Source organism: Anguilla anguilla, chromosome 18 (genome assembly GCF_013347855.1).
Source record: "Anguilla anguilla isolate fAngAng1 chromosome 18, fAngAng1.pri, whole genome shotgun sequence".
NCBI classification, from domain to species: domain Eukaryota; kingdom Metazoa; phylum Chordata; class Actinopteri; order Anguilliformes; family Anguillidae; genus Anguilla; species Anguilla anguilla.
Window position 1 is genome coordinate 25,894,971 of NC_049218.1, and position 26,376 is coordinate 25,921,346.

Genomic DNA, 26,376 nt, shown 5'->3' on the forward strand with positions numbered 1-26,376 from the left:
GTGAAAGGCAATTGGTTTTTAATAAAAGTGAGCAAAATGAATACAGTCCATTGATAGTGGGAGGCAGAAAAGAGTAACTGGGTGTGATTAGTCGGTAGCAGGGTGTGATTAGTGGGTGAGGGGTTGCTTGGTGTGATTTGTGGCTGAGGGGTAACTGGGTGTGATTAGTCGGTAGCAGGGTGTGATTAGTGGATGAGGAGTAGCTGGGTATGATTAGTGGGTGAGGAGTAGCTGGGTGTAATTAGTTGGTAGCTGGGTGTGATTAGTGGGTGAGGGGTTGCTTGGTGTGATTAGTGGGTATGGAGTAGCTGGGTGTGATTTGTGGGTGAGGGGTTGCTTGGTGTGATTAGTGGGTTTGGGGTAGCTGGGTATAATTAGATGGTAGCTGGGTATAGTTAATAGGTATGGGTTAGCTGAGTGTGATTAGTGGGTATGTGGTAGCTGGGTGTGATTAGTAGGTGTGGAGTAGCTGGGTGTGATTAGTGGGTATGGGGTATCTGGGTGTGATTAGCAGGTAGCTGGGTGTGATTAGTGGGTATGGGATAGCTGGGTGTGATTTGTGGGTGAGGGGTTGCTTGGTGTGATTAGTGGGTATGGGGTATCTGGGTGTGATTAGTGCATATGGGTTAGCTGGGTGTGATTAGCAGGTAGCTGGGTATGATTAGTGGTTATGGGGTAGCTGGGTGAGATTAGTGGGTATGGGGTATCTGGGTGTGATTAGTGGGTATGGGGTATCTGGGTGTGATTAGTGTCTATGGGGTAGCTGGGTGTGATTAGCAGGTAGCTGGGTGTGATTAGTTGGCAGCTGGGTGTGATTAGTAGGTATGGGGTAGCTGGGTGTGATTAGTGGGTATGGGTTAGCTGGGTGTGATTAGTGGGTATGTGGTAGCTGGGTGTGATTAGCAGGTAGCTGGGTGTGATTAGTAGATAGCTGGGTGTGATTAGTGGGTATGGGTTAGCTGGTTGTGATTAGTGGGTATGTGGTAGTTGGGTGTGATTAGCAGTTAGCTGGGTGTGATTAGAAAGTAGCTAGGTGTGATTAGTGGGTATGGGTTAGCTGTTTGTGATTAGTGGGTATGGGGTAGCTGGGTTAGATTAGTGGGTATGGGGTAGCTGGGTGTGATTAGTGGTTATGGGTTAGCTGGTTGTGATTAGTGGTTATGGGTTAGCTGGGTGTGGTTAGCAGGTAGCAGCGAGGGTACTTTGGGAGAAGAAGGGTGAGGGAGTGCTGAACTGTCTTTCTTGCAGGGATGACAGCAGTCAGGAGGGGGAAGGGGAGGAGTTTGAGAGTTACCCCGCGGGGATGAAGGTGCAGGTGAGGTATGGGCGAGGCCGCAATCAGAAGACGTACGAAGCCACTGTGAAAGAGTCTGACCTGGAGGGGGGAGAGGTGCTGTACCTGGTGCACTACTGTGGCTGGAACGTCAGGTAAGGCGGGAGTCTGGCACCTCCCCTTTCATTACCGTCCAATGGCGGGCAGCCTTTAGATGGACATGTTCGCTACCAAACTGCTGTTTCTGTCACAAGCCTCCCTCGGTTTGCCTGTGGGAAAAGTCCCAGTCCTAGTCCCGCACTGAGGTTGGATCACGCTGATGCTGTCGCCATCTAGTGGTAGAGAAAGGCAGTGGACTGAGAGATTAAAAATTAGTGTTGATGGCTTGACGTGTATCCTTTTCGGGGAAAGAAAAAAGCGGCTTCAGTTCCTGGGCGCCCCATCTGTCTCCCACATGTTTCCCATTGTAGTTAAGGCGGGACTGTGCTCTCCCCGATCGACTTCCAATGCTGACAGATGGACCAGGTTTTTTCACTGTGACATAGAACACACACGCTGTTGCTCGTGCTATAATCGGTACTGACAGACCGTTAAAAATGCCCTGTTGCGAACCCGTTACATTACATCAGGCAAAATTAACCTTAAGGCTCTCCAGCTTAGTAGATTAGTTCTGCTGTTCGCGGCTACTAGACGTGCTGAACAATGGTGATCTTGTCAGCTAGTCAGGGTTGTAATTTTTGGTGAAATAATGTTGTCTTGTGGCGTTCTCCGGAAGGATCTTGGTGAATTTGTAGATTTTTTGGCACTACCTTTTTTGGCTATTGTTTGTTTTTTGTGTGATTGTATACCCTGTCTTGAGAACCTCTACACGCGGGAAGGACTAGGCACTTGACGCACCCCATCTTCATTTATTCATTTTGTTTGTTCATTTTCTGTCCTCAGTTTGCCGTTCATTTCACGCTACACAGGTTGTTTGAGGGCTCAAAGGCGAGTCTTTTCAGGCAGTTTTCCCTGCGCTCGTGTCCTGAGCGACTGCGCGCAGCATCCGTGCTGGTTCTCATCCGCGCTGTTTTGTTTCCTGTTTTGGTCACGAGCAGAATACAGAATTTTGTGTTTGTGCCTGAGTGTTGTGTGTCTGTGTGCGCATGCGTGTGTGCGTGCGTATGTGTTTCTGTGTGCCCATGCGTTTGTGTGTGCATATGTGTGTGTGTGGGTGTGTGTACATGCGTGTGTATGTGTTTGTGTGTGTTTGTGTGCGCGTGTATGTATTGTATGTGTTTGTGTGTGCATGCATGTTTGTGCACATGCATGTTTGTGCACGTGTGTGTGCGTGTGTGTGTACATACGTACATGCGTGTGTACATGTGTGTGTGTACGTGCATATGTCTGTGCGTGTTTGTGCGAGTGTGTGTACGTACGCATGTGTGTGTGTGTGTGTGTGTTTGTATTGTGTGGCTGCCCTCCTTTCCTGCTCTTAGATGATTAATCTCAGCCCGTCTTGCCCCCCCAGGTATGACGAGTGGGTTAAAGCGGATAAGATCGTGCGGCCGGCGAATAAGAACGTCCCCAAAGTGAAGCATCGTAAGAAAATAAAGGTGAGCGCGTCCTGGCCCTGGACTCCGTGCTAATCCAGACTTTGACTTCCGAGCGCACGTCTGTTTGAAGGAGAGGAGGATGCATGTGAACAAGAGGAGGATGCATGTGAACAGAAGATGTGGCTCTAACACGACTGCATCCTGTCGAGTTTATTACACCCGTTCGATCAGCATCATGATTATTTATTTGTTTGTTTGTTTATGTTCCATTCGGCAGAACAAAACGGAAAGAGAGAAGGACAGGCTAGAGAGGCTGACGGACAGGGAGGACCTCCCCCCTTCCAAAAACCACCGAATCCACCGCTCCGCCAAGTCCGGCCCGCCCCACGACGGCTTCTCCCCGCTGGACGAGCACAACGACAAAGGGCCCAAACACGCCGCCGCCAAGTCCATCGAGATCACGTCCATTCTGAACGGCTTGCAAGGTAACCCCAGCGATCTGACCGCTGCCTCCTCCTCCCCTTCCTCCTCCTCCGTGAGGCTGATCTTGCTCTGGTTTTCAAAGCGGCTTCTTGTTCTCCTGGTGCGTGGCGTGAGACGGCCGGTTTCCCTCTGTCGATGTGCCGAGGGGCCGTCCTTTCTCCAGGACGCCGTCCCGTCAGGCAGCCTTTTGGTTTTTTTTTTGGACCAGGTGCCCCGCCCGCCACTGCTGGAGCAATTAGGGGAACAGCTCTGTAAGACCTCTTCTGTGGTTGTGCAGTCCCTCCCCCCCTCCACCAGAGTCCTCCCGCCTGATTGCATTCTGGGGGTTATTTTGTCCGGGCAGTAATCGGGGTCCGCAGGCCGGCCGGCAGGTGGAACGGTCTCCGTTTCCCTCGCGCCGATTTTGAGGCCCGAACGTTCGCAGCGTCAGCTAAAAGCCGAGCCGTCGGTCGCCGCGGGAACGCCCCGGCGATCGGGACCGCCGTCGCCGCCCGCCAACGGAAGCTCCCCGAAAAGAGCGGGCGCGTTGGCGAGCGCTTCTCCCGCGGGCCGTCGGAGGTGGAGGTGCTCTCCATCTGTCCCGGGACAGATGCGGACTCCCCAAATCCCCCCGTCCCCCCGTCCCGTCGGGCACTCGTCCCGCAAACCAACGCTGCAGAAAACGGCGAGGTGGCCGGCTCCAGACTTTTCGTAGACGTGCGTTATTTCACGCCCTCTGTCTGCTCTGAGAAGGAAAAAAAAGTTACTTCACATTTAAACTTAAAGTTAGCAGAATAGACATGATGTTTAGGACCCAGTGTGGCCAGGGAAAATTGAGATTTGGTTGTTGTGAAATTTAAGACGTTGCCTCTCAATAAAAACCTTCTGATCGTTCTCTTGTTTTGGGTTTAGAATCCATATGGTTGCAGTTAAAATAATGGGTTTAAGGGGTTCAGGCACCATTAACTGTTACAATGTTCAAGTGACGGCAACCGCTGAAACTTTCCTTTATGTTTGGAGCAGTTTGTGGAAACCCTGGCTGTTGTAGTGTAATGCAGTCTTGTGAAGAAGTATTTGCCCCCTTCCTGATTTTCTCTATTATTATCTATATTTGTCATACTGAGTGATTCACATCATTTGACAAAATGTACCCTGGCTGTTGCAGTTTTATGCTGGGCTGACCGTAAATGTACTGTGAACCCTGGCTGTTGTAATGTTAAGGTTGGGTTGGATGGAAGTATATGTAAGCCCTGTTGTGTTATGGTTGAACACATTTCTGTTTTCCAGCCTCAGAGAGCTCAACTGATGAGAGCGAACATGAGGAGGAGGATGACTGTGAAGGTGATCAGGAGGAAGATGAGCAGCTGGGTTCCCATGGTGACCGCAGGAGGGCGGGTCTGCCGGAGGGGCCCCGTGTTCCGGAGCACTGGGAGGGCAGCAGGGGCCTGCCGGGGGGGTGCAGGGGGGGACCTGGGGGGCCCGGAGGCGAGCGGGTCCTGGGGCCCGACGGCCAGGAGGGCACGGAGCCCGGGAAGCGCAGGGGCCCCCCGGAGCCCCAGGGGGAGGGGGCCAGCAGAAAGCGCAAAGCGGAGGCCCCCGGGCAGCGCCCTCCGAAGGGAGCGTCCCGGAGCAGGCCCAGGAGCGGCAGGACCGCCGACTGGCTGCCCCACGGCTCCCCCCAGAGGCCGGAGGAGAGAAGCGCGGGGCCGCGGGGGGAGACGAGCGGCAGCAGCAGCTCGGAGGACGAGGGGGAGGGGCCCGCGGAGCCCAGCCCCGAGGCGGGAGGGCGGCGCGGCAAAGCCAAGGGCACCCCCTCCAAGAAGTACAACGGGCTGAAGGAGAAGACAAAGGGGGGGCGGTCCTCGGCTTTCTGGGAGGTCCCCGAAAAGCGGCCCAAGCTGGCGCTGGGCGGGGACGAGAGGTCGGCTGGCGGCCGGGGGAAGGGCCAGAAGGACGTGTGGTCCAGCATCCAGGCCCAGTGGCCCAAAAAGACGCTCAAGGAGCTCTTCTCCGACTCCGACACGGAGGCGGCCAACTCCCCCCCGCCCGCCGTGTCTCCGGCCGAGGACCCGCGGGCGGGCGACCCGGCGCGGGACGGCGAGGCGGGCCGGGGGACCCCAGAGCCCCACAAAACCCGGGGTTCCCCCAGCAGCGGCAGCAACTCGGTCCTCAACACGCCCCCCACCACCCCCGAGTCCCCGGCCGCCCAGGCCGGCAGCCCCCGTCGGACTCTGAGCCCCGCCCCGCCCCCGGCCCCTCCCCCGCCCTCGCTGGACCCCGCCCCCGAGGCCTCCCCCCGCGTCCCGGGCCCCCCGCTGGAGGAGAGCATGGGGGGGCGCAGCGAGACGGACAGCAGCACGGTGGAGGTGGAGAGCCTGGGGGGAGAGCTCCCCCAGGAGGACAGGCCCGGGTCCCCCTCCATGGCCTTCGGCGGCAGCCTCTCCTGCAACAGCAGCTGCAGCAGCCAGCACGACGGCCAGCAGAGAGCCCGAGCCGCAGGTGGGTGTGGCCAGAGTCCCGGGGGGGGCGGAGCTGGGGGGGGGTGACGGCCCGGTCCCAGAACCCTGGCCCTGGAGAGCCACAGGTTTCGCTAAACTGTGTTACTATTTAACGCTGTGTACTCAGCTGCCTTGATTAATCATTCAGCTGGCTTCGTCTGGTTTCCTGGGGCTAAATTGGTTGCTCTTAAAGTGAAAATAAAAACCAGCAGACCCTGTGTCAGGGACCCCTTGTATAAAGAAAACAGATTGTTCAGGGATATCCATTTTCAAGGGGAGGCCTAAATGAAGGGATGTTGTTGGAGAGTTTTTGTATTGTTACATATGGATAGTTTTTGTATTGTTACATATGGATAGTTTTTGTATTATTATGTATGGAGAGTTTTTGTATTGTAACGTATAGAGACTTTTTGTATTGTAACATATAGAGAGTTTTTGTATTGTAACATATGGAGACTTTTTGTATTGTAACATATAGGGACTTTTTGTATTGATACATATGGATAGTTTTTGTATTATTATGTATGGAGAGTTTTTGTATTGTAACATATAGAGAGTTTTTGTATTGTAACATATAGAGACTTTTTGTATTGTAACATATAGAGACTTTTTGTATTGTAACGTATAGAGTTTTTGTATTATTATGTATAGAGAGTTTTTGTATTGTAACATATAGAGAGTTTTTGTATTGTAACGTATGGATAGTTCATTGCAGAAGGGAAGCTGAAGGTTCAGAGCTGAATCCCACACTGCAGCAGCTCTGTGTGAGTTCTCACAGCTGAGACGGGGTGTGTTTGTGCTGACCTGTGTTTCGCTCGCCTCTCACGCAGCGCTGGCCAATCAGAAGCAGCAGAAGGACTCCCAGGGGGGCGGAGCGTCAAAGAAACACAAACGGAGCCACAAGAACTCGGGCACCCCCCCCAAGAAGAGCCGGAAAATGGGTACGCGAGGCCGTCCCAACTCCCTCCCCCCCGGTTCCCAGTGGGGTTCCCGCTAATTCATATTCCGCCGCGTGAAGCTTCCTGCAGGCGCAATCTTAATCAGCTCCCCTCTTTGTGAGGTTTGATTTGAAACGGTCCCACGAATTTCGGTTTAAACCGGTTCCCATTCGGAACCAACGGGATTTATCGTGAGCGCATAGCATCCGGCGCTTGTTCTTCTTCGTCTGGTACGTGGCAGGAGACCACCGGGCGTCGGTTAGGAAGAGCTGCGTAATCGTGCGGAATGGTTTACAACCGCCTTATTGCTGTTCGGCCCAGGCGTCTGTCCGAGACACGTTTCTCCTCGACCGTACGCTAAGTGTGTTGAGAGCACTCTTAGACCGAGCTCTAAATCGCACGTTCGGCTTGGCCGCATGTCCGAGTTTCGGACGTAATCTAGGGTCGGGGAGAGATGCGGTCTGGGACGCGGTTGGGGTAGGGCTTGGCAGGGGCAGGGGGGGCTGTCCTGAGATGAGCATGCTGAAATGTGGTTTCTGGTTCCTGGTTCTGGTTCTGGTTCTGGTTCTTGTCTGCCCGTGTGACTCTGCGCTTCCTCCCTTTCCCGTAGCCCACAGCAGCGACAGCGAGGACCACTCCACCAGCGAGAACACTGCCAAATCCCCCGCCCCTAAGACCACCGCCGCCGCCGCCGCGCCCAAGTGCCCCGGCAGGACGCCCCCTGCTGGTCACCGGTACCACAAGCACGGGGACGCGGAGCACCAGGGTCGCACGCCGCGCGTCTACAAGTGGAGCTTTCAGATGTGTGAGTGTCCCGCTCACGCCCTCCGCACCCTCTCTCCTCGCGTCTCATCCCGCCAATCAAAAACCTTTAAACCGTACGCTGAACGTAAGGTCCAGGACCCAGTGCCCAAACCCAGCTGCAGGTCTGCAAGGTGCTCTGAGTGGAAGGAGTGCTTACATTTGGCTTGTTTACACCGCCGGCGTTGAAGGGAGAACTTGGCGAATTTTGCCAGGACGGAGTGTAGCACAGTGGGTAAGGAACTGGGCTTGTAACCGAAAGGTCGTAGGTTCGATTCCCGGGTAAGGACACTGCCGTTGTACCCTTGAGCAAGGTACTTAACCTGCATTGCTTCAGTATATATCCAGCTGTATAAATGTATACAATGTAAAATGCTATGTAAAAGTTGTGTAAGTCGCTCTGGATAAGAGCGTCTGCTAAATGCCTGTAATGTAATGTAATGAAGTTCGGAAAGCTCAGCCGCCCGCCCACACAGCTGCGTTTATCCCGCGCTCTGAACAGCTGTGCTTTAGCGTAGAGCAGCAGTGTGGTATTATGGGCAAGCAGCCGGTCTTGTAACCTAAAGGTCACCGGATCGATTCCCGAGCAGAACACCGCCGTTGCACCCTTGAGAAAGGCGCTTCACCTGCATTGCTTCAGTATATATCCAGCTGTGTAAATGGATGCAAACGTTGTGTGAGTCGCTCTGGATAAGAGCGTCTGCTAAAGGCCTGTAGTGTAACGTCTCTGACAATGTCTCGTGCCCCGCAGCCGACCTGGAGAAGATGACCAGCTTGGAGCGGATCTCCTTCCTGCAGGAGAAGCTCCAGGACATTCGCAACCACTACCTCTCGCTCAAGTCGGAGGTGGCCTCCATAGACCGCAGGCGGAAGCGCATGAAGAAAAAAGAGCGGGAAAGTGAGTCTCCCGTCCGCCGTTCCTCTTACCGCCATTTTAATTACTGCATTTCGTACTCGTATCGACCCACAATTCACTGTGTATCCAGAGTTACGCGGAGCGCAATAGGCGTGACTGGGTTTCCACTGTCCTTGAAAACCCTCGAAAATGTATTAATTTTATAAAGTCATAAAGAGAGATCAGCTATTACGTTGTCCTTGAAAAGTCAGCCAAATTTTAAAGGCCTTTAAAGTTTTTAAAGGCCAACATCTTTCTCACCAGCTCAATGTCGGTCACTATCATGGCTAGCAATAACAGTGATGGTAATGTTAACTAATTGGATTGGGTCACTGGTGTGTACATTATTTCTACAACCGAATGGCATTGGTAAATATAAAGTAAGGTGTGTATGTATCTTTAATAATGCTGCTTCAAATAATGTTTGCCTTGCCAAAGTGTCCCTGTAGCTCAAAGGAGCACTCACTATTTCACCAAAAATAAAATGGTGAAATAGTCAGTGCCAAAATTAAATCATAAATCTCTTAAATTATAAATCTGTTTTTAGAATGATATTGAAATATAATGGAAAATCTGCTTCTGATTTGAGGAGAAACCGTGTGAATAGTGGCGACGGCGGTTCACGCGGTGATGTAACTGTTTCCCTTCTCACAGGTACGGTCGCAGCGTCCTCTTCCTCCTCATCCTCCTCCTCCTCCTCCCCGTCCTCCAGCTCTCTCACAGCGGCCGTCATGCTGACCCTGGCGGAACCCACCGTCTCGGGGTCCTCTCAGAACTCTGGGGTGTCTGTGGAGTGCAGGTGACAGGACGCCCAGCGGCCCAAAGCACTCTGCACTTAGCCAGCGTCCGCGCAACCCCGCCCCCTGGCCCCTGGCTCCGCCCCCACCCTTTGCTCCCAGACCCCTGCTCCTTTTAAAGTCCAAGTCTCACCAAATATTCCTTTGAGCTGAACGCTCAGTTGACATGGTAACATAACCGAGAGGGGGGGGAGGGGCTGAAAATGAAGTGTAGCCTGTAAACCATTTTAAAAATGGGTGATATCCACCCACAGTCAGACATGCACACACTGTAGCTGAATTCCCTGTTTGTGTGATGTGTGAAATAGCTGAAAAGACAGTTTTATGTACCTAATATTTATTCAAATTCAGGAAACATTACAAATGTTGCTTATGTATTTTTAACCAGCGTTGTGACTCAGTACAGTACTTGGCTAGCGTATCTCGTCTCTGTATTTCCCTAAGCGTTGAGAAGTCGTCGTGCCCTCAGTCGTCAGACACCACCTGCGTTTACTTGTTTGCTGCACCAGCTAGCTAGTTAGCAGTATTACAGTAGGCTAACCACATCCTGCTCCAGAGCAGGGTTTGTTCACTGTGTGTGACAGATAATCAGATAAGGCTACCCTTTATTCATTGATGTTTTTTTTTTCCTTTTCCCCAAAAGGAGTTATGAAATTTTACCACTTGCTAGTATTCCAATTGAAGTTACAGCAAAATTAGATTTGTTCTTGGTCACTTAAAAATCTTCTTTTCCAAGGCAATATTTGGACATAGCCTGCTTTTGAGACTTGGACTTTAAAACACAAAATGTCTACTCTACATACTAGAGGCACAAACAAACCTGTAAGAAAAACTGAATTAAGCACTATTTTCTAATGACAACTGTTTTCTCGGCAAGCTAACTGCACTTAAGTGCACTTTTATAAATGGGGGTGTATAAAAAAAAAGTACAATGAACCTGTTATGTTGATGTTTAACGGATTTTTGAAGTTGTTTTCTTCAAGCAATAATTATTTCCAATTTGATTGCGTTCGTTTTGGGATTCAGACGGGATTGAATTCAAGTTGCCTTCAGCTTATACGGTGGGCACTTTTCTACTCACTGAAAGTACACCCCAGATGTGCTTCATGAGGGAACAGAAAATCAAATGCAGCATCGCTTCAGAAAGCAGCGTTAATGGTGACGATTCCACCCCCCCGGTCTCTCCGCTTTCCCCCGAGCCCCTCCCCTGTTGAACGGTGGTCCCTGCACACTGTGGTCGGGCCCTGTGTTTTTCTTAGACCCACAGAAACCTCGCAGCAGCAACGTTAGCGCCATTCTCTTCCTGCTCGAAGGGGCCGGTGTCCCAAGAAGCCTGTTCCTCAGAAAAAGTTTACTGACAAAAAACATTATTAAGTCGAAAGCGATACTGCAGTGCCTTGTAATTTCTCTTCGGGGCACTCTTAAATACCCACAATGCAGTGCGAGCATTTGGCCACATCTGAGCGCGTGCGGCCTAGCCCTGCCAGTCCTGCAGTTACAGAGGTTCTCTTCACTTCTTGTTTACAAAAACGCTGAACACCAGTGTGTGAAGACTGCAGAAGTGTAAAGGGCTGTTCAGATGTATTACAAAAACAGATGCTGATTTGTATTTAAACAAGTTTGAAATATTCATGCATTTATGATGAAATTGACCCTTAAAAGGGCGATTGTACAACGTAATGAGGAGAGACATGCACTTGACAATATAAAAAGAAATTTTTTTTTTTTTTTTTTTTGGTGGCCATGATCAAACGTATTTTATGAATATACCAAGAGAATCATTTTTAAATAATGAGGCAGTAGAATGTTAAAAGAGCGTCGATTAAATGTTCTGTTAGACGGCCAGTTATTTCTTCACGTCTTCTCGATGTTACAGGGTTTTTTTAGGTGAAATTTCATGAATTCCCTTGTTCAAGGTTACAGTTGGACCTGCTGTTTTATCCGTTTTTACAGCCATAACTGTCCTTCCGGAGGTCACTGCAAACCCTCACGACGGGGCGGGGTGTGCTTTTAACATCATGAAAAGGGCGTGTCTTTAAAAACAAAAAAAAAATAGCCAGCCCCCCCCCCCCCCCCCCCCACATTTATCTCCTCCAAATTCTACTGTACCCAAATGTGGCTGCAGATTTCTGTGTAACCATTCACTCGATCACAAGAAAAGCCTGTCTGTCTGTCTGTCTGTCTGTCTCCTGTAAGGGCGACATCAACCAGCACTTCCAACAAGTCCTACTGCAGAGAAGTGGCACGGTTAAGAAGTTTAGACCGGTCCTGTGCGTGCGTGCGTGCGTGCGTGCGTGCGTGCGCTTGTGCGTGTTTCACTGCGCATGCGTCAGCCCTAGTTCAGTAAACAACGGTGTTATTTTAAAGACGGCCCACAGTTCTCACAAAACACCATCTTGACTCTTGACCTCCCAGGCACCTCCTTCCCACCCCTCCTCCCGTTTCTTTTGTTCCTGTACAAAATAAAGGGTTATAATGTTGCGAATCTGCATTTATTAGAGCACAGGCGAGAAATCTCCGTGTGCTATTCTGAATGGAGCAACAGGCTCTTCTGTCTTTGTATAAACAGTTGTAAGATAAACCTGTTCTGAAGCCCTGTTCTATTCAGCACTTGTATGTAATTGTATGCCTTTGTAATACATTTGTATATTGAGAAGTGTGTTTGGGGTAAAGCTATTTAATATCTTGCACTGTTAATTCTGTACATACCGTTTTACTATTTTATCTGTAGCTTCTGTGCACATCTTCAGAAGAGCAAGTGCATGTCTTTTTTTTTCTTTCTTTTTTTTTCTCCCTGGTTTTGCTGTTTTCGTGTGGGACGGTTTTAAGTTTTCCCTTTTTCGTACTTTTTCTAGCAAAATCAGCTTCGGTTTTTGTTTGTGCTGCTTGTATGAGCAGATTTCTTTTTTTGTGTTAAACCGTTGGGTTAAAAAGTATTTACACACTTGTACATTGGGCTGTAAAGTTTTATGACTCTTTACAAAAATGTTCAGAGAGAGGGGATGGGGGGGGGGACAAAGCTTATAAAGAAAGCTCTAAAAGTATTTATTAGATTCTTCAGAGGATGGACATTGTGTAATTTATTGTACAAATGTAAGCAAAAAGAAGCCTGTTTGAAATAAATACCATAGTTTGTGAAGATTTTTTTGTCATCTTTTGATGTTCAGAAATGTGGTGTAGAATACTTGATTGTGTTAAGACCAGGGTTTAAATCATGGACTGGTGCATCACCAACAGCATCCAACATACTTGTATTCAATGTGTTTAATTAACGCTCTAGGAAAACAAGATATACCATAACATCATTTTTTGCAGTTACGCCTATTGGATTATTACTCAAATATGCTGGCTATAAGAAGCAAACTCCTATCATTTGAACATAGTGTAGTTTGGTAGTTTGCAGCATTGAAAGTTTCCCTAGCATCCATGCAATGTAGCTTGCTGAGTGTTCTGTTCGAAGCTGTGCGACAGGAACTTCTGGAGCAGGTCCTCTGCTGGACAGGAATTTGGCCCTGCAAACGGATCAATACCAGCACAGCCGGCTTGAGCTTTTTTTTCCAGTTCACTGAATAGTTAGTCCTCCTGATTTCACATGGTTTATGTGTGAATAAAGCTGACTACCAGGTTACCTTGTTTTGGTCATTATCCAAAAGTTTTTTTTTTTTTTCAGCTTTACATTACATTCATTCAGCAAATGCCCTTCTCTTACAAGTGTAACTTGCAAAAGTGTGAGGAACAGACAGATGGGGCATAAACTAAATGGGGGACTAAATAATCTAAACTATAGATGGGGACTAAATAACTTGTTCAAGTTGATTCTACTAACCAAGAATCACAACACAAACACTCACTTGTGTTGAAATGGATGGAATACTTTCTGATCGGAAACATCCAAATTTATATTTCATTTCTTTTTCAAGGCTATATAAGAGGGCAGCAGTTTTATAGTTTTCTTGAATAAACTGTTGGGGACGCAAGTTGCTGATTTCCTTTATGCCACAGTACATCATAGGTTTGGGCTCACATTAGTTTGGCTTGTGATCAGCCTGGTAGCCCTGATCCATATAAGAGACATTCCAGCAAGTGAGACGATCCTCAAATCTCGCTGCGAAACATATTCACACGAGAGGACCAAATCTATGAAATACATGGCCATATGATCTATACTAAGTTCAAATGTGTATTGTGTTTTTTAACATTGCTGTTCAGAAATGTAGTCTAATCCTAATGCGTTAGCATTTCACGACTTGCAGTAGGAACAGGAAGAAAAAAAAGACCCCTTCACTTTTTCCACATTTTGTTACGTTACAGCCTTATTCTAAAATTGATTAAATTCTTTTTTTATTCTCAGCAATCTACACACAACACCTCATAATGACAAAGCGAAAACGGGTCTTCAGAAATTTTTGCTAATTTATTAAAGATAAAAAACTGAAAGCCTAAATTTACTATATTGCTGAAGGAAACTGAATTTTACATCGTTAAAATGTCTCCATCTTTAAACAAAAAAGCAAGCACTTACTAAAATAAGTGAAGTTTGCTCAGCATACAAACTTCACTCAGACTAATGTATAGACCTGCCCTCTGGTGGCCCTTGTTGAAAAGTTGTGTGGTGGGCTGTACACATAACCAACAACCCTGATTTTAAGTTTTGTCACCGGTAAGTAGGCTACTTGTTACTTTAATTAGCTGAAAGAGGCTGAGTCAGAAACGGTGATTAATTTCACGGAAGATGATATACCTTTGTACAAATGCAGATATGCCTTGATTCAGGATCCCACATAATTTCCTCCTTTCCCCTCACGTCTTATGGTCTGAATGCACTTTCTTCTCATTGACTCGTTCTTTTTGCACGGGAGCACATAGAACTTCAGATCTGGGTTCTTGGCCTTGTCATTTCTATAGCCTACCACGCAACAACCTTTCGGCATTTTCACAATACTGTAAATTAACCCACTGCTAATAATAACTCTATGGAGAGAAGATGAGAAGGATTCGTATGCTGCAGACGGGCACTAGTAAAAGATTGTTTTCCAAAATCGTAGGCGTGGCCTTAATTATGTGACACTGTCTCTATAGCGACTGCGCGTTAACGTCTATTCTATTGCGTGCTTTCAGCTACCTGAAAGACGCCTCTCAAATGTTTAAAGAAAATGATGAATTGTAATTTATTCGCGTTTATTATTAGTACATTTCAAGGACATATTAAGATACGATGGCATAGTTTTAGGCAAGTACTATAAAATGTATTCTAGCCACCGTGTTTACCAAGTATTATCAATCAGGCGACCTGTCGGGGCAGCACAATCGGTACAAGAAGAATGGGTCCTTATTGCCAACGGAAAGGGATGTGACCACCAGGTTGGGTGTTCAGACTGGCCAGGTTACGGTAATGGAATTTCGGTTTTTTATCATTTAATGCTGTGCATTTGTTCTGATTTTTCGTAACTAGCATTCTAATTTAGGGCCACAGAAAGGCAACTTGACGCTCCCTGGATATGATGGGCGGTAAAACGAGCGCGATTGCTGCCGGGGTCTGCGGGGCTGTGTTCATCGGCTACTGCATTTACTTCGACAGGAAACGGAGGAGTGACCCGAACTTCAAAAAAAGGCTCCGGGAACGTAAGTGTTGCTGGCTTATTCTGGTGGCTGTTGAAACTAAAAGGAGGACCTTGAACTTAACTTCCTACAAGGCCGTTGTGTCTTTACCGATTACGCATGCCCCCGATGCTTTCTGGACAGGGCGTCGTCTGATGTAGCTCGGTAATGTTAGCTAAGAGCTAGATTCGGAGATGGAAAACTAAGTAACGATACGTTAGTATTCTAGCCATTTTATCAGGGTCCCGTCAATTCAGTTTAAATCCGAAAGGGCCACTTTCTATCGAGCTAGCTGAGGAAGAATTGCCTGTCACGTGTACATTCACTGACGGCAGCGAACTTGCAGTGTTCTTTCATGTAAAAAAAAAAAAAAAAAAATACTAGACTATGGGAAAGAAGTGACTCGATAGCGCTCTATGCACATTTAAAGAACAAGTTAAGTTGGCAGCTAGATATCCACAATATTTCTATCACATGGCTATCTTCTAGATAGATAGTATGCATTTTATGTAAGTTCATTACTACAGGTGTCTGCAAAGATTTATTTGATTCTCGTCGACTGCTTACCTTCAGGCAAATCTGCACCTCCCACATCACTGAGCTCGTCAGGTAGATTAATGTCGCTCCTCTTAACCTAGAAGCAGTTCCACTTCGAAATTAACTTAAATTTGAATAACACATCAGGCAACTTGGCTGAAAAGAAATATCTATGCAGATGCGATGCCGTTCCAGTCAATGGAAGAAGTTGTACACTTTCACAAATGTGCATTTATTGCTCACCAGGGAGAAGGAAGCAGAGGGCAGTCAAGGAGAAATCTGGACTGGCCAAGGTAGGAAAGATTTGATGCATTCTCTGTAAAAACAAGGGCAGAATTTACAACTTAAGAATTCTCTTCACAGCATGAGCAGTCTCTACACGTCTTAAATTTGAGATCTTAGTTCTTTTTGTAACTTATTTCATTACTGCCTTCATGTTAGGTTATCAGATGTTTCTTTATTTACTGAGATGGCATATATGTTTTCTACTTTTTTCTAAGGTAAAGTATTTCCAATTTCTAGTCCTGACTTTGATAGGTAAGGGGCTTTTACTCTTAACCCAAAACTGGTTTAGCACAGACTGGAACAGTATAGCATATTGGTGCCAGACAGAAAGTTTACCAGCCATTAAAATGAATATAGCACCTTAATGTTTGATCTCGCTGTGTATGTGGCTGTGGTCTCCAGTTCATGGTTAGCATGTGCTAACACGGTTATATGAAGCACGGTCAAAAACCCACTTGGAAAATGTACTTTGGCTGCTGGATGATATTGGACCACCAGCTCTGATTATGTTCATGTTTTAAACAGTGTGGTTTCAAAAGACCAAAGTGCAAAAACACATACCTCCTTAAGGCAAACCACCTTCTGTCAGAATCACCACAGAGGCCTTGTGTTGCTGGCGGAAGGGGCGGGGCAAGTAAAATGGACGTGGCACGTCTCGGCCCATGCAGAGTTTGTGGTTTGTTGGGTTCCAGCTGCCGGACTTGAAGGACGCTGAGGCCGTGCAGAAGTTCTTCCTGGAGGAGATTCAGCTGGGCGAGGAGCTGCTGGCACAAGGTGAGTTGCAGTCCATGTTGGCTGAGTCTTTCACCATGAGCCGTGTAGGTGCACCAGGATGGTATTGGGTCATTTCCCTTTGTCCTACAGTGGGACCTTTGACAAATTCGAGTTTGACTATGTGACTTGGAAAACAGTCTTGATTGTGCATTCTTATAAACCCCCCAGTTGCTGATCGTAGCTTCTGGGACAAGGAAGGATGCGATAACAAACCTTGAAATATCCAAAATGAAGGGTCTTGTTCAAGTGGCTCTTTGCCAATTTGTTTCTTGGACAATCGTGTTTTTCTTTATGGGGCTTGTGTGTTTCTGTGTTTTATTTCACATCAAGGTTTTCTCCCTCCATAACTCTGTTTCTGCGTGCAGACATCATACACGTTGCTTAATTATATTTTCATACTCTGATGCATTTTGTGAAGGAGAATTTTGTTTTCAGATAATTCACTCTCATTCAGTCGTAGTTCTCAATGGAAAATGGTCTGAACCTCAGAAGAGATCGAGTTCTTTGGTTGGCCGCAGGACTGAATCCGCCTCCTTTGTCCCCCTCCTCAGGCGACTTCGTGAAGGGAGTGGATCACCTGACCAACGCCATCGCGGTGTGTGGCCAGCCGCAGCAGCTGCTGCAGGTGCTGCAGCAGACCCTCCCCGCGCCCGTGTTCCAGATGCTTCTAACCAAGCTCCCCACCATCAGCCAGGTGAGCCAGAGCCCAAGGGGGGCATGTGCGAGCAGTGCTAGCCGGAGCTAGCCACTGGTATCGCCAAGGCATAACTGTTCAAGCCGTTCCAGGTCTTTCCGTTAGCACGTTAGCATGCTACCAACAGGTAGCGGTCACTCGGTGAATGAGTGATACCTATTTTATTGGTACTTCTTGGTTGCAGTTCCTGCTAATACACACCATTTCTCCCTTCAAATTCGGTGAGTCTAAAATTCAAAATTGTACTGAGGGGAATGGATAATCCCTAAGAACTCCAGAGGGTACCGGTCCGCTCAAAGGAGACTGGAGCACTTTAGAGGATTAAAGAGCCTGCTTTGACCATGTACCAGTGAAGCGGAGGCCTTAAGCTGCACAGACAGGTAGAACTGCTGGCTTCGCGTCTCCTGACCTCTTTCTTCAGAGGTACACCATTATTCAGTCATTTTGTACTTTGGAAAATTGCTAAATGGATTTTTTTTCCAATCAAGTCTGGTGACTTGCATTTAATTGACCTTGGAGCCCTGTCTGCACGATGGTAATAGAGTGGATTTTCCTGGCTGCCCTGACGTGGCAGTGCTAATAATCCCATCGCCATGGAGATTAATGCCAGCTTTTTTTATGATGTCAAGTTAATATCGGTACAGCGTGTCCTTTACGAGCTTCTCAACTTCCATCCTCCTGCAGTTTATGAACTAGAGATCTATTATAATAGGATGGAGAAAGTCATTCTTGGCTTCTTTTCCTAATACCACTGGAATCAGTCTACCGATCGCAGGCAGTATCCGTTATGTGGCCTCTGTCGTTTGATATTTTAGTTTTTTAATTTGTTAGTTTATTAGAGGCACCCGTCTCTGCGATTCTGTGGAGGGGAAGTGTGAGATTTGATGTGGCAGTGCAGTGTGTAGGCATTAAAATATTTACATTCCCTTCAAAATAATACATAGTTTAATAATGTATTCTTGTAAATTCCCTTTGTTTGCTGACCTTAGCATCTGGAAGAGGGAGTGCTATAGAAACAAACCTAGGGTTATTAAAGTTATACGAACACGCACGCGCGCGCGCACACACACACACATACATACATACACATAAGAGTAACAAGACCCTGAATTATATAAGTTGAGGGTCTTATTACAGTGGCTCTTGGAGACCCTACCTCTTGGACATTAATTGAGATTTTTTGAAAGGGTCAGTGTTGGCGGTAGTTGGCTGCTCTTCCTTCATGTCTAAGGTCTTAGTTCTTGGCATGTATAATACATGAATGAAGTTTGTGCACATCACACATGTTGTGATTATATTGTGATGTCACACACCCGTCTCTGGTTTTGCAGCGGATCGTCACTGCGCAGAGCTTGGCTGAAGACGACATCGAGTAAGAGGGCGGAGCCGGCCACTGGCTCCCAACCTTCACCGTCCACCGACTCCGCCCCTCTCCGAAGCCCCGCCCCCCCCCCATGGACTCCAGGCGTCAAAAGCCGAAAGAGAGTTTCTGAACTGTACTTCCACACGCCCATTTTCTGTCCCCTCATGCAACTGTTTTAGTCCGTCTTTGTTTATTTTGACACCACCCCCCTTCCGCTTCGTCTGAGGTTATGTCAACGATTGCTGCGTTCGTGAGTCCTTGAAGTTCATGTCCTGGAAGGGAAGGGTGTGTAATGGGCACGTCAAATGTGAAATCCTACTCGCAGATAAGCTGGAAAAAAACCGCAAACTCGTGCGCCTGTCCAAATGAGTTTCTAACCTGTCCCATATTTGGACAGAACTCCCAATTAAAGTTAAAATAAAACATTTAAAAATTGCATTTATTTCTCTATAATTTTGTGAAATGCAAACTAAATATAGTCCTCTGTGCGGTATGGCTGTGGGTGTTCTGCTGTAAGGAGAGGTTTGCACACGCTCTGCTTCCAAGGGAAAACGTGATGTTGCTGTCGACGCCCCTGGTAACGGGTGTGATGCGTGGGGGGGGGGGGGGGTTCCACTGTAAACACGGAGCTTGCACCCGAATCCGAGCACCGTGAAGGAATGAAGAATGACATCCTTTCGGTCAGCTTTCTGCATCCTTAAACTCATTCATGAAAAGGTAAGATTTACAGAGAGTATTTTGCAGAGATATTTTTATGCATTTAAAATCATACTTTTTTTTTTCTTTTTTCTTTTTTCTTATTTCTTTTTTTCTGACATTGAAAGTCTTTGATCTGTGCCATTACAATAATATGTGTATGAAACTTGTGAAGTAGGATGCAAGCCTGTTTGTGGCTTTTTGCTTTATCGTGAGATCGTAAGGGTCAGCACTTAGTACCTAGATGTTATATACAGTGCTGTGGAATAGTATTGGCATGGATGATGCATTTTTTCATTAAATTCAAATAATTTTAAAAACGTGTTTTGTGTTTACTCGGGTTCCCGTTGCCTAAAATTAATTTTTTCCTAAAGCTCTGAGACCATTCAGTGTGACAAATATGCAGTACTGGAGGAAATCAGGAAGGAGGCAAATACTTTTTCACGGCACTGTAGGCTTGATCTGAACGGCTACCTGTTTTGGAAACTTAGGGAGGCCTCATTGGCCATAGACCACAGCCTTTTACTGCGTGTTTCTGCCTGAAGGGGGAGAGGGAGCTGGAGGTGAGTCACCTCTTTTTCATTTTAAAGCGCTTTCGAGACCCACGCCTGGCTCTGCGAAGGCATTCCAGTGGAATGCAGCATGAGCGGATATTCCTCTGCCTGTTTGGACTGGACCTCGTGCCGTCGCTGTGTTGACTCTGCTGCTGACTCGTGCAAGGCGGTCTCATTCCTCACAAAGTTTCACCGGGTTCTTAGGCGTGCAGCCAGGTTCTTCTGCCCGGGTGTGGATTTTGGCGTGCATGCATGCGTGTGAGTGTGAGGCTGAGATTCCTGCCAGCTCGTTGGGCCTCATTCACAAAGCTTTTCTTAAATTACTCTTACTTTCGTTCTCCTTGGAAAAACCGAAATGGTGTTCATGACACGTGCAGACCTTCATGCACGTTTTTGTGCACGATTGCTGACTAGATTTTATACGCAATCCTGTTCTTGTGATTGGAAAAGAGCAAATACAAATAAGAAAGAGAAAAAAAAAGATGAATGCTGAAATGTTCCTTGAAACGCTCTTACACGCAGTTTATGATCAAATGTGATTTTACCCATTTTGTGAATGAGACTCATTGATCTGGGAACATCAACCCATTGCTGTGTTTGCACACCATATCTGCCTGTCCATACACTCCTTTTCTGAGCTTTTTTGTGGTGTGGGCTGAAATGTGGTACTATGCAAGACTCTGTACCTGACTTTTATCACAGCAGGGCATGATGCTAAAAGGTTTGTTTTCTGTACTGTTCAGTGTATGCCTTAAAGCCCAACACGTGACTTTCAGTAACGCTGATGGGAATTGAGTCATTAAAGCACGCAGAGCACATGACATGACCGTTTTATTGATATTGACTAAAAAGTACCTTTTATGTAACATGAGTGTAGTATTTACATTCGTAAAATGAAAGTTTAAAAAAAATAAGTCCAATTCTGTACATGTAGAATAGGGTGTTAAATATCACAATAGCACGTGATAGAGACTATGAACGACATTTGAATGCGGTCTAATTTGATTTGTCATTTTCCCAATTAGCTGTTTACATGCTGTATGAAACGGAGAGGCAGCTGATATTCCTGCATATACAGTAATCACAGAATCATAATGAAGCCCTTCAGGACGTGCAAGGACTTTCCGACTCATTAAATTATAATTAGGAACAGCAGTTCATCTACAACTAGGGCACATGACCCGAAATCACTGTGCAGTACCATCTGAATCCTCTCGGGGTCACTGTAGGCATTAGACTGTGGCGATCACCTGACTAAACTGATCCCTCGTGAAAGCGATTGGCTGCTGTAATGGCCTAGGCTGGACGAGAGGAAGGAATCTGCAGCATGCGACAGTGCTGGAATATTACTGTCGGTCATTATCTGCCAGACAGTGCAGACGCTACACAGAAAGGCTCTCGGTCAGGACTCCAACTCGGTGCCTTCTTGCTGCGAGGCGACAGCGTTATTCGCTGCATTACCATGCCGCACTTGGTTTTGAGCTTTAGATTTTTATTTATTTTTTTGTACTAATCTGATTAGACTTCATCATCCATTTTTTTTTTTGGAAATTTGTCTCCTTGTGAGGACATACATTCTAGACATAAATAACATCCGAGACGTAATACATAATTCAGGACATCTGTAAAATACTTTGCAACACTGGAGCAATCCTTCATTGGGAATAATCTGCATGTGTGCCACATCACCACCAGATGGCAGTAGAGATATATGGAAAATGTTTTAGAACTAGAGGATACCAGATTATTGCAAGTGAACAAAAAATTGAAACCAATACACAGTCAGTAGACCAGAGTATTAGGCCACCACACGTGGCCAGTACTGCTTGTATGGTTCAGGACGTAGGGGCAACCAGCATGTGGAACTCTTCTGGAGCTGACACCACTCTTCCAGGCGAAAGTCACTCAACTCCTGCTACTGGAAATCATATGCTCAGCCAGGTTTAGGTTTCATATCTACATATGTATGTCAACCTCCTCACCCCATTGAGAAACTCATGCTCTGTGGATGGGGGTATTGTTACCTTGGATGATCACTTTTCAGGAAATAAATACTTTAACATTGGGTGAAGATGAAGAACTACTAATGCTGCGTTCACACGGATCACGGTAGATGGCAAACCGTAGTGGACAAGTATAACGGTGAGGGGCATGATTAGGGGCAAGGAATGCCGTCCATGGCAGCGGCAGACGGTACTTGTCGTTGACGTTAATTTCTCGTTTTCCATGTGTTGTGTTGTGTCATATCCGGCTTGGAATTCCATTGAATATCGTGGTAAAAAGTTAAATAATTTTTCACTTCAACGGCAAATGCCCTAGCTGCCGTCGACAACATTCTTTGTTGTCCTGATCAGGTTTTACTTTGTGCTCGCGTCTGTCCCCAGGGGCCACACCTGGTAGAATCTGCAGTTCTGAGCTCAGGTGATGCATTATGTCCGAAATCAGGGCACGAAACATCTGGAAGCGCTTCCTCCGGCCGGTACCTCACTGTATTGTAAATTTTAGACCGGTTCCATGGACTTTTTTTGGCAGGCGGGGCCAGCCCCGCATGCGTTAGCAATCAGGCGAAGTGGGAGTCGCTCGTCCGCCTCGCTCACCTCCAGCCCAAACGCACGGGAGCAGCGGACGGCCGCGCGCCAGAGCGCGTTCCAGGAGCCCCCGCGGCGGGTCCCGCTGACAAGCGCTCTCTGGGTTCTCCGCCGCTGTTGCTAGCCGGGGTTTCTGGCCAGAGCGGCGCACCGGAGACAGGCTCGGCGTAGCTGCGTAGCCGTTCCACTGGAAATAAACAAAAACCGGACTCCGGGCCCGCCGACAGCTCTCGGCTCAATTTTTTCGTCGAACGGGACCATCAGCCGTCCCGCGCCCGGGAGCCAGCGCTGCTTGGTTTGGCGCGGAAACGTGCTGTGTGGCAGTTTCGTCTGCGCCCTCATTTTTCCAGGCCTTTCAGTTCAAGTGCGAGTTCAACAAGACCTGGAACTTACAAATCATCGCTAACCACCACATTTTTTTAACAGAATGAGGATTATTCTCATTTTTTAACGTTTCAGGCAGCGGTTGTAAAACAACTATTGTGTGCTGAAATTGGTATCTAAAGGATTATTTGTGTTTACGTCTGCTACATTCTTTTATTTATTTTTTATTTTTTTTTGCATTTGGCCTGGAGAGGAACGGCTTGAATGTACAATGTTTACCACAAGCAGGGCTGTGCCAGGTTTATACACTTTAGTTATCTTAGAGGCTGGGGACAAGCCTGCAGTGGTTACCTGCCTTTAATTAGCCTTTATTTAGCACCCAGGTGAAGGCTCTGTCTTAAGCTCCTCCCACCACGGCACCCAGGCGAAGGCTCTGTCTCAAGCTCCTCCCACCTCGGCCACTCTTCTCAAAGCCTTGGGCAGCTGTGTGGATAGAGGACCGGGCTCTGAGCAGAGCAAAGAGAGTCAGTGAGTCTTAGTGGCAAGTCGGAAATCCTGCATTAGCTTAGCCGCAACTGGGACACAGGTGCAGAGATAAAGCTGCTAGCTAAAGATAAAGAGTTAGCTGGGCAATGGCACCAAGTAAAACCTCGGAAACCTTCCCAAATCTCGAACATGGACCGAAGTTTTAAGAGCTGTTCCGGGTTTTTCTCAGCGCAGTTATCCAGCTAACTCAGTGACCCTGCTTCGTGAAATACTACCCTGTTCTGCTATGGGAAGATCTGACCTGGCATTTAAAAAGAATCAGCTGTGACAGCTGACTGTGGGCTACACGCACATGCCCCACTGTGTCCTCCTTCCCCAAACTTTGGAGTCACTTCAAAATACAGAGAAGAAAATCCTGTCCCCACATTCCTGACTACAATTCGACAAGGGTCTCTGGTTTTCGGTGCTGACTGGACAAAAGATTTAAAAATATATATATTCTCTGGCATATCTTTGGAATGCATCAGTGTATATGCATTAAAATGGCCTTATTATTATTATTGTTGTTGTAAAAATTTGCCAGTTGTTCAAAATAATATTCCATATGCTACAGTATTTACAAATAATTGGAGTAAGAAATACTTCTAACAATAAACCTGTCAGAAACATGTTTTTTTCTTCTTAGGTCATAAAATAAGAAAGATTGTTATTGATATTGCCAATTGTGTTTAGATATTTTCAGAAGTATTTGTCCAAGTGAGTACAAGAGGCTTAGCTAAACGGTGTTTGAGCCTCGGAGATACTTGTGAAGTACTTGCAAAAGCACGAACTTGAACTGCAGTTTGAGTGCGATTCATACTATGCTCACAGTTTTGGCAAAAGATTTGAGTCGTTTAACACATGAGCTTCAGCTTTTAATCGTTATGTCTGGAGGACCTGTTCCTGTGTATAAACAGTTGAGGAAAACCGTGAAGGCCTCCAGAATTAGATCTCTGCATGTGGTCTGGGGTTTGCAATGGGGCAGCTGCGTTTTGTTTTAAAAGCCGAGCCGAGTGGAATGGGAGTCTTTCCCCGGTGGAGGAACAGACAATCAGTATTAAGAGACAGGACTGGGAAATTCAGTTATCAGCCACAAACGCTCTTAAATTGCCAGCACATTAGTCTGGCATACTCGTGTTCCACGGAAAACCAACCTGTGTCTGTTTAAAGATAGCACACCTAGCATATCGTGGCCTATATATTGGATCTTTAGCGTGCAACCTCCCCAGATCACAACACTGCATTCACAGCTCGCAGGATATGATTCCCTGCATTGTCTGCTGACTGTGCATCGTTTCCGCAAACCAGCATGGTGACGTGCCGTCTGCTACCCCCCCCCCCCCCCGCAGTCACTGCGGCTCACTCGTAGCTTCCCCCTAGGATTCCGCAGGCACGGTTGCCATGGTTTCGAGCCAACGAAGGACACCATGGCAACGTCCCTGGCATCCATCCCTGGAGTGAGACGGGCGCATGCGGAGTGCACTGTCGAGCGTGCCCTGGCTTTGGAGCAGATCAGCCATGCGACGGAGTCTCCGTAGCGTAAGCCACTCCTCGTACATGTGAGGAGTATGAGGTGTGACCTGGAAGTAAATAAGAGCAGGAGGGTACGCTGAAGAAGTCATGTGCTGCAGAACAGCCCTGCACTGGGGTAGGACTGCAGGCTTCCTACTGGAAAACAGATGAAGGGTTGGGTCATTTGTATCCCTGCATGCAGCCTTTTTTTTTTGGCGGGGAGGGGGTGTGGTGGGAGATGTCTGGGGGGCAGTGTTTGGGTCTGACACTGGGGCTGCCAGGACACAGGAACTGGAAAGTATTTTCTGCAACGGGAATAAACCATAAAGATGAAGTGAACTGGGGCCCAGAAGAGTGTCGAATGGAAGCAAAACAGCAGACGGTATTTTCCATGAACTCACGCGCTCCTTCCACTGCTCCTTAGTCAGTACTGCTCTGTTCTTTCCGTCTTTCTTCTCTTTTCCCCCGAGAAACACGTTGTGGAGGCCGCTGTGGTTCACAGGGATTGGGATCCACAGGGTGCTGCATGAAAGGGGGCATGAAAAAAGGGGGGGGGGGGGCTGAGTTCGGGTCAGGCAGAGGCCTCTGCTCGCTGCTCGGAGCTGTCCCTTCGTCAGGACCCAAACTGCACGCCTCTGGTGAATAATGCCCCCTTGTTCAGGTCGCTCACTGTCTCACCCCCCCCCCCCTCCTCCCCACCCCTTCTGCAGCTGCACACACTCAAAAACACACTTATGACTTTGGGGTCACTGTAGGCCACTGACTGAGACTGACCATGCAGCAATCAATCAGAAGTCCTCACAGTGCTACAGCAATGGAATCTCACAACCGTCAGCCACATAACATCTCTACCTACAGCTACATAACTCCACAGAACACAGCCAATGAAATCTCTCTACCTTCAGCCACATAACTCCACAGCCAATGCAATCCCTCTACCTTCAGCCACGTAACTCCACAGCCAATGAAATCTCTCTACCTTCAGCCACATAACTCCACAGCCAATGCAATCCCTCTACTTTCAGCCACGTAACTCCACAGCCAATGAAATCTCTCTACGTACAGCTACATAACTCCACAGAACACAGCCAATGAAATATCTCTACCTTCAGCCACATAACTCCACAGCCAATGCAATCCCTCTACGTACAGCTACATAACTCCACAGAACACAGCCAATTAAATATCTCTACCTTCAGCCACGTAACTCTACAGCCGATGAAATCTCTCCACTTTTAGCCACAACTCCACAGCCAATGAAATCTCACTGCTGCCAGCTTATTGGTTGCCTCTCAGAACTAATGCAACAACTAGCCGGGAAATAAGCCTTGGTAGCATGGTATCAATGAGGGAAATGAGAGATAAGACAATGAATGCATTCATGAGGAATGATGAGTGAGTCATAGCCACCTGATGTAGTTGTTATGTGTGCTATGTTTACCAGCCCATATACCTGTCTGAACAATAGAATGAAACAGAGACTGCTTTGATATCAGAATTGAGTTTGAGCCAGTTTACAGCATGACAGCAAGACAGGTTTTACATATATATATATATATATATATATATATATATATATATATATATATATATATATAATAAATATGATATATATTTATTTTATTACAAGCGGAACAGCACATTAAGAGGCTGTTCCCTGAGGCAGCAGAGATGATTGAAACATTAGCAGAAGGGAAATAATCGATGTTTCTGTACTAGAAAAACTG

General features: G+C 47.2%; 2 protein-coding genes and 1 non-coding gene across 6 annotated transcripts in view; all 3 read left to right on the forward strand.

The window, feature by feature from the left end:
- Window positions 1-11,270, forward strand: part of arid4b (AT-rich interaction domain 4B) — a 52,440-nt gene extending 41,170 nt beyond the window's left edge. For 3 of the 4 annotated variants that reach the window (XM_035400035.1, XM_035400037.1, XM_035400036.1), the window contains exons 17-24: window positions 1,249-1,428; window positions 2,784-2,868; window positions 3,086-3,293; window positions 4,558-5,769; window positions 6,599-6,709; window positions 7,317-7,511; window positions 8,259-8,405; window positions 9,057-11,270. In XM_035400035.1, the coding sequence (XP_035255926.1) occupies window positions 1,249-1,428; window positions 2,784-2,868; window positions 3,086-3,293; window positions 4,558-5,769; window positions 6,599-6,709; window positions 7,317-7,511; window positions 8,259-8,405; window positions 9,057-9,205 (2,287 nt within the window). In that variant the 3' untranslated portion in view covers window positions 9,206-11,270. The remainder of the gene's footprint in view (window positions 1-1,248; window positions 1,429-2,783; window positions 2,869-3,085; window positions 3,294-4,557; window positions 5,770-6,598; window positions 6,710-7,316; window positions 7,512-8,258; window positions 8,406-9,056) is intronic. The other variant, XM_035400038.1, reaches the window with a different exon arrangement.
- A 3,199-nt stretch (window positions 11,271-14,469) lies between these two features.
- On the forward strand, window positions 14,470-18,888 carry LOC118217878 (mitochondrial import receptor subunit TOM20 homolog). Its single transcript, XM_035400039.1, has 6 exons — window positions 14,470-14,588; window positions 14,665-14,821; window positions 15,581-15,627; window positions 16,312-16,393; window positions 16,945-17,087; window positions 18,419-18,888. Exons 2-6 carry the CDS (start codon window positions 14,698-14,700, stop codon window positions 18,461-18,463), a joined length of 441 nt encoding a protein of 146 aa, XP_035255930.1. The 5' UTR covers window positions 14,470-14,588; window positions 14,665-14,697; the 3' UTR covers window positions 18,464-18,888.
- Window positions 16,539-16,672, forward strand: LOC118218619. Its single transcript, XR_004763499.1, has one exon. It is a non-coding gene; the product is annotated as a small nucleolar RNA SNORA14 (small nucleolar RNA).
- Window positions 18,889-26,376: the final 7,488 nt, after the last annotated feature.